The sequence below is a fragment of the Jatropha curcas genome, chromosome 4 (genome assembly GCF_041381405.1).
Source record: "Jatropha curcas cultivar XTBG-Jc1 chromosome 4, XTBG_Jcur_1.0, whole genome shotgun sequence".
NCBI lineage: Eukaryota > Viridiplantae > Streptophyta > Magnoliopsida > Malpighiales > Euphorbiaceae > Jatropha > Jatropha curcas.
In genome coordinates, this window is record NC_143154.1 from 26,018,790 (window position 1) to 26,030,471 (window position 11,682).

At 26.9% G+C, this 11,682-nt stretch overlaps 1 protein-coding gene across 1 annotated transcript; it reads right to left on the reverse strand.

The window, feature by feature from the left end:
* Positions 1-5,917: 5,917 nt before the first annotated feature.
* Positions 5,918-7,994, reverse strand: LOC105638742 (membrane-associated kinase regulator). Its single transcript, XM_012222601.4, has one exon. It carries the CDS (start codon positions 7,230-7,232, stop codon positions 6,453-6,455), a length of 780 nt encoding a protein of 259 aa, XP_012077991.1. The 5' UTR covers positions 7,233-7,994; the 3' UTR covers positions 5,918-6,452.
* Positions 7,995-11,682: the final 3,688 nt, after the last annotated feature.

Consider the following 11,682-nt stretch of genomic DNA (forward strand, 5'->3'; position numbering starts at 1 on the left):
GATATTAATTTATATATTTTATTGGATAAATAAGTAATAATTTTAGGATAAAATTTTTTTTAGAATTTATTAGTTGGAATTGCCTAAAAGAGAAATTGAAAATAACAATTGTACATTTTACTACAGAAATGATATGAAGAACCAATCAAAAAGTACTAAATGTGAATGCCATTTTAAGAAACCCAGAAAGAATTGGCAAAAGCAAAATAAATTTAATACAAAGTATGGAAAATAGGACCTAATTTAATATAAGAATGGCAACGTTTTACTGCTAAGGTCAAGGCCAAAAGGACTACCTAACAATGATAATGTCCAAAAGCCACTCATACTATGTATGTATAATATTAATATGTACACTTCACAGAAAGGGACTGCTAAATTCATTATGGCCTCAGGCCTCTCCTTTTGTGTGTTACATCTATGTCTCATGTCGGTAGAGGAAAGACTAATATTTTCTTTTGATGTTGTTAAGAAATTTTGATGAAAAGACTATAATACCCTTCAAAAATGTTAAGCAATTTTGATGTTATTAATATCATCTAAGGTTGATATAGTAACATGCACTTTTAGTGTGAGTTATTTAGCTCTTTTTTTTTTTTTTTTTTTTTTTTTTTTTTTTTTTTATGGGGAGGATCAAACGTTATTTCGTAATGCAAAGAGGTGTTAGCTAGTGTTTAAAAACGAATCCTTAAGATTTAAATGTTTTAGGTTTGAGTCTTAATTCACTCCCATACAAAGTAGAATAACAATTTGGCCCCTGTTGGGATTGCATTGGTGGACCTAGTCCATTGGGCTCATTAATAGTTCAACAAGTTCGAAGATCAACAAACCCAACATCCACTGGGTATTTTTTATTTATTTATCGATATTATTTGGAACTATGAGTTTGTTTTTGGTCTTAAGCGCATGTTTCCTACTCGATCCACCGGATTAGAACTAAATCTCATTTGTACCGGGTCGGCTGAACTAAATCCCGCTCTTACAAGGTCATTTCATTAAGAGATAAAGTGCTCACAGTGAGTACTTGCTCCATTCATAAAAATCGAACAGTGGGGTCTATTTTAAATGAGAAGAAAAAATATTATGAATTCGTTAAGCAAAGAATTCTCTGGCATATAATTATAATATTTGTTTGGAAATTTTTAAGGATATGTTATGAGAATTCGATTCTTGATAATTAAAATCTTCTTTTAACACTAGTAGCTTCAAGAAATGCATGCAGAGGTGGAAAAGGCTTTTGAATATATCTTGTTCTTGATTTTAAAGAAAAGATCTTCGGATGAGGTTCTTCACTTTAGTTTCTTGGATTCTTGATACCTTTGGAGCTCTCTTTCCTTTGAATCTTCGTCAAGAAATGTAATTATTCATTGTGAGAAATAGTCTGTTTCTTGATTTCAGAAGGAAGGATCTTTCCATCAAAAGTTCATCTGCAGATGGAGATTCTTGATTAATGTGGAAGTAGAAACAAAAGAATAAATCAATAAACAAGAGTACAAACACCTCTATTTTGGTCAAGATAATATTTAGAATGTTAATATGATTAGAGGAAAAAGTCAAATCCTATTACTTTATATAGAAATTTTTATTCTAAACAAACAAGAATAGCCCAAAACAAGCATATGAAACAATGAGCTAGGTATAAATCAAGATCCCTGCATTTGGTACTATAGCTACTGCTTATCCAGTTAGAATTCTAGTGTGAGCCATTATTGCAATATATATATATATATTTAACTTAAATTTTCTTTCTCCAAAATTTCCAAACAATGAAAAATGACGTTCCCTTGTTATTTTCCTTCCTCATCAAATTCTCCATTTCCAAAAAGACTATAAAGGTCTCGAATCCAATTCCATATTACCACCATTTAGGCTATATTCAGTAACGACTTTTCATATAATGCTTCGTGTTTTAACGAAGATCTATTATTTATAGTGTTTGGTAATATAAAAGATCTACTAATTTTTACAATTAGAGTTTGAAGGAGAGAATCATCAAATAAGATTTATATATTTATGAATTTACCAAATGGTTTTTGATGAGAATAAAGGGGAAATGCTCAAAACGAAAATTTTCTTCGTTAACATTGATGAAACACTAGGTATGCATTACGTGTAAAACCACCAAAACTATAATTCACGTCAGGGGCAGAGCTTAACGGAGCTTAAATGGTCCAGGTCACATAAAAAATTTTTTAAAAAGAATTGTTTCATGAAAAATTACATTTTGATGTTTAAAATATAGAAAAATTAGATTTTAGTTCCCTTACAAAAAAAAAAAAAAAAAAAACTCAATTATTTAACTTCTTCAATAATTGTAATAGCTCCGTTAGCGATTGACGTTGAAATCAAAATTTTGATCATTGAAAAAGTGGTAGTGGAATTGTGATGATGATTGATGCAGTAATCCTTATTGGCGACAATCATATTCATACAAAAAGGAAAAGGTTGAAAAACTTTGAGAGTAATTAATACACTGACAGAAATTTTGTGCTATAAAAGTTAATTTGGATTTCCAGTATATGTTCCTTTCAAGATGGTTGATCATTTGTATATAAATATTTCATTTATCTAAAAATATATATCATTTAAATAATTAATTTTTAAAATTAAAAGTAATTTGACTAAATTATCTTTTAATTCAAAATAATTAAAATTAAAGTAATTTGTGAAGATAATTCTTGTATCTAACATAAATAAGGGTAATATTAAAAAAGCATCATTTATTACTTCTAAAAAATATTCAAAACGATTTATATTTTCGGACAAAATAATTACTCTAAAGCTTCATTTATTACCGTAAAATAACTTGCAGGAAAATAAATTGCTGAAAAATATTTTTATAGAAAATATTTTCCTTTAAAAATATTTTTTAAATGACTTATTTTCCATTGTTTGATTGTAACTTGAAAAATTAGTTAGAAAAATTAAAATCTTTTATCTCATAAGACCATAAAAAATATTAATAATAATAGAAATTTTATAATTTCAAAATTTTATTGTTAAATATGAAAAGAATGCAAAAAAAAAATTTAATTATGAAAGCCGTTGGTGGCAGCCGGCGGTAAATAGTAGCTGGTGGTAGTTTACTATAATGATTAATAAATTAAAAAATATAGATTTATAAAGTTTGCCAATATCCAGAAAATATTTTGCTCTCTCGAAAATGAGAAGTTATTTTCCTTAAAAAATGAACTAATTTGCCTTTGAACAGAAAAATATTTTCTGTTGACTTATTTTCCTCAATGCTCAAAACAACGAAAAATTATAAAAAATATTTTACTGCAAGTCATTTTACGAAAACAAACGAAGCCCAAAATAACTTATATTTTATAATAGAGTAGTTACAGCGGTACTAGTAATAATTTTTCATATGAGAGTTAGGATGATATTAATTGCCTTAATTCTTATATTTACATTTTTTCTTTTCGTCTTTTCAAAGGAGTAGTTTCTCGTATTGATAAAAATTTGCAACTAAATACCATGTTGAAATTTTTTTTTAATATTCAATGTTACAAAGACACAACTCAATGATTTTCAAAAGAAATGATAAGTGAGTTGCCACTTGGAGAAGAGAAGCAATATATGGTAGAGTGTATACACCAACAACATACCATACACATATTCACAAAATATGAAGTAGGACAAACATGAACTAATTAAAGCTTCATGTCTTATTCTTTGTCCCTCACCATGCATGTGGAATGAATTTTTTTTTTTTAAAATTTGAGAATTATCATAATTTTCAACTTTTGATTTTTTTTTTAATATAATCATTGAGTTATTAAGCAAATGATTACTTCTAACTTGTTAGGATTGTTCTTCTTATAAAAAAATTTAGTCAAGTAATTGTTTAATTTAGGATTACATTTTAATTATAATAAATGCATGAAAAGAAAAAAAAAGTTAGACTTGCTTCAGTTTTCAAGGATAATAGTACTATTGAATGTTGCACTAAATAACAATGAAAATATGGTAAAATTCATTCATAGTAAAAAAAAAAGAACAAAGTTATTAATTAGTGAAATTTTATTCTTATGAAAATATATTTTATTATTTAGGTAAGAAGTTTAATAAATACATAAAAAAATTATTGAAAGTTATATCTTCAATAATTAATTGAAGAAAGTTTATCTAGTGTCTAAAATGTTTTTGTAAAACGGGAATTAATCGAAGAAAATGTAAAAGGGAATTGAAATTGGTGGTTCAAAATATTTCAAAGAATTGATGATACATAGAAAATAATATTAAAGTCCAAGATTAAATTATTATAAGACAAATTGGAGAATGACAATCATTATCTGTTGGGTTACGGCCGAGCATTTTACCAGAGGTTTCTATTATATCAAATACCCCTATGTAATTTCTGTTGAAGCATATACTCGGGGTTGGTTGCAGGGCGGACGCTCAACATTTTTATCAAGAAAAAAGCAGTGAATGTAGATGATGAAATTGAACATGTTATATAAAATGAGAAATTGATGAAGAAAAGCCAATTAAAATTTTGAAAAAGGGATTATGTTGCAAGAAATTGAAAAGTATATATATATTGACAGTAGTGAAAGAAAACTTATTAGATAATCAAATTGTTCAATTTGAATGTGGAGCATCACCCACAAATCTGAGGGTGAGGATTTTAAATATTAATTAATTATTAATAAATATTTTTTTTTGAAAGAGAAAAAATATTTATTATTAATTAATTATTAATAAATATTTTTAATGAGTTGAAAGTTCCAAGAATGAGTATTAGAATTAGCTATTTATAGTCAATGACTTTATTTAAACAAATTTTTTTTTTTATTAAAGTAGAAGAGTTCAAGTTGTCAATTTGAAGTTAATTTTATTTTTTTTGAGAATAAAATTAAGTTTTTTTCGACTGTTTTCTTTAATTATTTTTTCCTAATAAGCGTTTCCTAAATAGTTTAAGTTTATTTTTCTTATTTTCTAAGTATATACTTTATAATTTTTAAATTTCTATTTTGATTTTTTTAATTATTTCCTATTTAGGTTTTTATAGCTCGTATATAACTTAGCTATATAATATTTTAGGGACCATCAATTACAAATAAAATTTTAGATTATTTTTTTTTGTTACTCGTGAGAACTCAAGATTTATTTTTACTCGTATACTCATAATGTTTAAGGCATACTTAAGCGTTGTGTTTGGATTTATTAATTTAAACTTCAAATTTGAATTTAAATGAAATTTATTGTTTCAATTAGCTAAATATATACTTCTTCCGCTCTCATTTTATTTGCTTATTATTCATTTTTTGAATATTCCAAAATATTTATAAAATTTCTAAATTTATATACTTAAATAATTATTTTTTCTGTACTAACTTTTATAATTTAATTTTCATTAAATAAATGACTTTTATTAATGTCTTAATAAATTCAGGGTAAAAAAAAGGCAAATTGATTTTTATTAACTGAATTATTAATATATGTATTTTATCAAACTATCCAAACAAAATGAGAAGAAATGGGTTCAAACCCTAGTATTGTGATCGGAGAAAATTGAGTTAGGAGGGCCGCTCCTATAATGGCCTCTGCAAAACCTGGATTCGGATTAGTCGGCGGTGCCAGATACTAGGTAATTTAACCAAAAAAAAAAAAAAAATAGAAAGGAATGAATATTTATTTTTGAGTTTTATTCAAACTTATAAATTTTAAATCGATGAATTTTGAATTTTATTTTCATGCCAGAATTGGTAAAACTCTCCTAAAAATGGCTTTTAAATTTCCAAATTATGCCTTTTACACTTAAAAAGTATATATAATTTCAGATATGCTGCACACATTTTTTAAATTCAGAATCAAAACAAAACATGGGTTTATGTTAATGGGATTTGTGTTCAAATAATTTACAATTGCAACTATGTGGAATTTGAAAATTCAAAGAAAATAAAAGATATATAAAACATCTATCAAATCATATTCAATCCAAATCAGAGAAAATAGCGAAACATCCCACGTATTAGCCAATACCCTCAATCTTTTTAAGATTGTATAAAGTGAAACACTGAGAAAAAAGAAAATCAAAATTATGTACACCAGATATATATATCACCATGTGTGAGAAAATTAATTAAGATACATATATCATCGAAAGGCAAAGATACAGAAAAAGACAACCTTGAAAGCAATTGTTACCTGTCATTTTGTGCTTCAAAGCATGTGCCTTGAAATTATATTATCGCCAGGTCCCTCCATCCATTCATCTATCCACCTTTCAATGTCTCTTTGTCTTCAAACTCACTCTTTCTCTTTACTTTCTTTTTTCCCTCCTCAGTATAACTCATGTAGGGTAAATAATAAAATCAAGAAAATTAACAAAACTTCTTAAAAGTAATTAAAGAAACCCACAAATAATCAAATTTAGGCTAATAAATTTAAATCTGCAAATTGAAGACCTAATTTTTCTTTTACTAGAGCAAATGATTATTCAATCACTTCTTCTTGTGGTTCTTCTCTTTCCCAAAGATTGAACCTAACCCAAATAAATTCCCAGATGGAACATTCAGCACAGGATTAACATTCAACACAGGATTAACACGAACACTTCCATTGCCATAAGATCCATAATTCTTCTTCAATGGAGGCTTTTGATGACTGGTTGATGATGACTGTGGCTTCAAGAATAATGCTTGTTTATTGTGCTTGTGATTAGAAGAATTGTCCTTCGATAATGGTACCCTTTTGACACCAGTAGGTGCAGTAGACCCTGTAGAATTACTTCTTGATAATAGTGGCAAAGGACATAAACTTCTTCCATAACCACTTACACAATTCAAACTACTACTTCTTTTAAACCGCCAAAATGACTTTGAATTATTATTACTACTACTATTGCTTTGCTTAATAATATTCTCTTCTCCTTCTTCACTTCCAACTTTCTTTTCTTTCTTTAAACTGTTGTTATTATCATTACTTGAAGTTTCTTCGCCTTCGGGGTGTGGATGGTGTGAGGGAAGATTGTTTTGTTTGGTCTTTTTCTTGATTTCTGTTGCAAGAATCTTTCCATTAGAGAAAAGCTCGTCTGCTGAAGATGATTCTTGATCAAAGCTTTTACGAACACAGAAATCGAAATCAATGCTTCCTAATGATGAGTTTGATCGTAGAGGGTGTCGTTCTACAGGAACAATGTCTGATAAGCATAAATCATGAGAAAATGAAATTCTTGGACTAATTCCAGTAGAATTATTATCTGAACAGAGTTCTACTGCCATTTCTAGAAAAATTTTCAAGAAAATTGGAAAAACAATCAAACTCTAATAGTTTCTTGATAACCCTTCAAGAAAGCACCGAATTCTTGGGAGGAGAAAAAAACTCTCAAAACTCTAACAATTTCTTGAAAACTTTTCAAGAAAACATTCAAGCTCTCGTAGTTAATTTCTTGAGAAAAATTTTCAAGAAACCAAGAAAACTAATAATGTATTGACAGATACTCAAGAAAACAAGAAAAACATTTTAAAACTCTAATAATAAAATTAATTACAAGAATTAAAATAAAAGAGAAAGAAATTTTTAATCATGTCAAGAATAGTTATCCAGATGAAAGAAAATCTAACCAAGACTATGTACACCATGAAAATGGAAACAATGTATTAGAAATTGAAGAAAATGCTTTTAATGGACAAGAAAGAATGTGAAACTGAAATCTAAGGGTTTGAAAAAGGAAATTTCTGATCTGGGTATAAGTGGAGGTTGAAGATAAGGACCTACAGTTTAATATAACCATATATGCTAATAAGCTTTGGTTTCAACAGATAAATGAGGCAATTAATAATGCAATATAACTGAAGATGAATAGTAGTGTTCAAAGACTGAGTCGTCTAATAAGATGAGAAGGTTGTTTGTCTGTTTGTTTGTTTGTTTGACAAAATGAGAGAAGAGAAAGAGAAAGCAATAAAAGAGACAGTGAAGAGAAGAGAGCTTTTGGGACTAAAACCGGCCTCCGGAGAGTTGGTTATAGGGAGGACAATAATAGTCTGCTCAGCTGCTAACCATGAAACAGGTGGGCATGTTTCCTTCTACGCGTATTGTTATCCTACGCTATTATTATTATTACCAAATCACGTTTACTAAGAGATTAATATTTAAACATTTTCCTTTATTTTTAAAGATTTTGATTATACTACTGATTTGCTGTTGAAAAAAAAAATCATATGTAATACCTTAATAAAAAATTTACTAAGAGAAGGATTTGTAAATATATTTTTATAAGATTTTATAGATTTATACCAAATAAACTCTAAGTAATAAATGAATTTTTTAATCAATCATATTAAAATTGATCCTTTAACTTTAGACAGAAAATTTAAAATATATAAATTCGAAAATCAAGAACCCGTAGTTTGAGAAGCCAAAATTTGCATGGCCTCGTCACTTGCACTTCAGGAGTACATGATTTAGGGATTCACCTACAGGAGTAAATATGTCTCATCTTTCAAACCACATTATTATTTTAAATATTTCAAAAATTAATTTTTTACGTTGAAATTCGAATAATTTAAAAAAAAACTACCTTTTTAATTTGATGAAAATAAATAATTAATCATAAAATTAATTTAATTATCAATTAACTTTGCTTTTGGCCTTATTAATCAAGATTCAGTTTTTAATGCATAAGCATTTAAAAGGTTATTTTCAAATACAAATTAAAATGGACTCATTGTGACGTAAAAAGAATTTAATTCTAATAAATACATAAATTGTGAAAATAATGACTATATATTAATGATGTTTTTAATTACCACATCTCACTGAGATACAATTTATCATTAATGAAAAATAATTTTTTCAAAAGTTGTATTAACAAAATATCAAATCAATATTTTACATATAAAAACCAAAAACCCTTAAAATTTATTATTTTTAGTGTAAAAATGTGTGAAATTATTATTAAAAATGAAGTTTAGGATGCCATAGAGTCTGTTGTATCGTTTATGGTGCCATAAAATTTTTTTTGTGAAAGTTCAAATGTTAAATGATATATTCTGCCAAATAAGATTATCTCCATTTTTAAATTATTAATTTTTTGCATAATCCTGATATATATTGTTGCTAACCTCGCAAATCATCCCTTAGCTTAGTGACAAGGGACCATATACTAGAATCAAAGGGTCCTAAGTTGTATCTCTTTTCCTAATTTTAAATAACAAAAAATTATTTACATCCATTATGAGCTTTTCTCAATAGATTTAAGATCGTTGTAATGAGTTTAAGCTTAAGAGTTTGTTTGTTAAATTAACTGTTTTGGTAGCTGTTGACTGTTTATAGCAGCGTATAAAATACTAAAAATTAAATGTTACATGAGGTAATTTTTTATAAAACGATACACATCCAAAAATTAGTTCAAATACTATATTATTAAACACTATGAAAAATAACGTTTAGTGTTTTGACTAAAAATTACTTAAAATATTATTGTCAGAATACTGTCTAAGTCTACTAATAATCACAGTATTGTAATATATAGATATAGCTTTATATTTTTTGGGGGGAAAAAATGGTGGTAAGGTAACCATGAACTTGTGGATGTCATGGCTGAACCACCAAGACAAAGACGACAGAAATTTTTCTAAAGAATACGGGAAAGCAAGGCTATGTCAGTGAGACTCAAATGTCAAAGTCATCCTGTTATTTCCAATTTAGTGGCCAATATTATTTTATTTATGTCTTCTCAATTTGAGGGCCTTGAAGGGATATAAATCAATAATCAACATATGAAAGTTTGTTAATTTAGTGATCGGTTAAAAATAATCATGTAAAAGATTAGCTATGCTAGCATCAGTTGCGCCTTATCTTATACCACAAACCAGAAATCTTCAGGAGACAAAGAAATGACCCACTTCTAATCAAACTCTAATTATGGAAGGCTCTCTTTAGTTGGATAAAGTTTTGCAATTGGCATATGGTCCGTTCATTATTCACACACCCACCGTACCAAATTTTTTTTTAGATCAAACTATTAGTGCTGTCAATCATGTGAAATTTGATTAGTTTTTAATTTCTCGTAGAAGATGTAGGAAACGAAATATTTCAAGTTCGAGTCCTCAGGCTACCTTTAACTATATAACTTATAATATTATTTCGGTCCATTGGTCCTCTCATACCTCTTATATGTTCAAAACTGATATCTTATTTTCAAGCAAAACTGATCTGATTTTGATTCGGTAATAATAATACTTTCTTATTATAAAATGTGAAATATATATAATTATCAATACTTCATAAGTAAAGGATAAAAGTTCATTTTCTATCCTTTTACTTTGTTATTTTATCCGATCAAAATCATAAGTTCTATTCTAATTATTGTTTAGACATATACATGGACTACATTTATGCCTCCTCTATCATTTTGTTAATTTATGAAAGAGATAAAAGATAATTTGAAGTATATAAATTGTTATGATTCATTGGGAAGAAAGTACTTTGTCATGCATGATTGATTTAGTTACATAATTAAATTAATTAACCATTTAATATTTTCATATACATAGCTTGATCCTATTTGATATGATAAATGTGCAATGAAACATTAGTTGATCTCATTAAAAAAATTATAGGTATGAATAATTATTTGTGATGTTGTCTTTCATCTAAGATACCATAAATAAAATAAAGTTTTAATTTTAAGAGTCAAATAACCATATTGATTGCTATTTAAAAACCCTAACACTATGGAATTGAATGAGGTACATAAGTGGGTAGCATGTCCAACATTGGTAAGTAAAAGTATATTAAAAATATACCATGTCTAATACTAAGAATCCTAAGTTATATATGTTCCTCAATTTTTTACTTGCAGAATTATTAAAATATTATCCTTAGAATTTGGGCTATTAGAGAGTAATTGAGGCAAAGAAATTTGCAATTAAATTAAGAAAATCTCTTCCATTATGATTTAACTCATAGTTTACATTTTAACTATTGGTGAGATGGGATCAAATCTATTTATAAATTTAAATTGTTCCTGATGTTAATTCTGTTTTTTTTTTAATTGGGATGCTCGATGGATCGAAATAAGATGAAGATTATCAAATTGATAAAAATTCTTATGGTCCAGAAGGCTTAAATTTAAGACCGCATGTTCTTATGCTTAATTGACTAAATTTCAGTTTTTTTAACTTATCTTTTGCAATAATAAAACTATTCTTTAATTCATATATAGAATTTAGATATAAAAAGTGAAATTTGTTATTTTATTATAATGATAAAATTAATCAATTTGTAATTACGGAAATTATAGATTCGAGCTATGAAAATAACTTTTTTTTTTTTTGTAAAAAATACGAGAAATGTAATATATTTATCTTTCTCATGTCTCGCATAAATATGACATGTTTTGAATCGTTTGTTTTTTCTAAAGATTTTCGTGAGGAGATAAAAGAAGATAATCAAAATGCTTTAAAATAAGAAAGGAACAACCTATCCATAATTTTCTTCATTCAATTGATTTAAAAAGGTTAGATGATCTAGATTCAAATATTTCTTTATTGTCTTCAACAATAATATTTATATATTAGAAAAATTAAACATCAAGATTATTAATTAATTAATTAATTTGATGGGTGATGGTCCAACAATATGAATGGGACCAAAAGGAATACTTTTTTTTTTTTTTCAAACATCTTTGCACACTAATTTTTCCCCTTTTAATTCCAATGGATGGCC

Bases quoted from the DNA above. Each gene is read 5' to 3' on its own strand.
- LOC105638742 (XM_012222601.4), bottom strand. From the start codon at position 7,232: ATGGCAGTAGAACTCTGTTCAGATAATAATTCTACTGGAATTAGTCCA.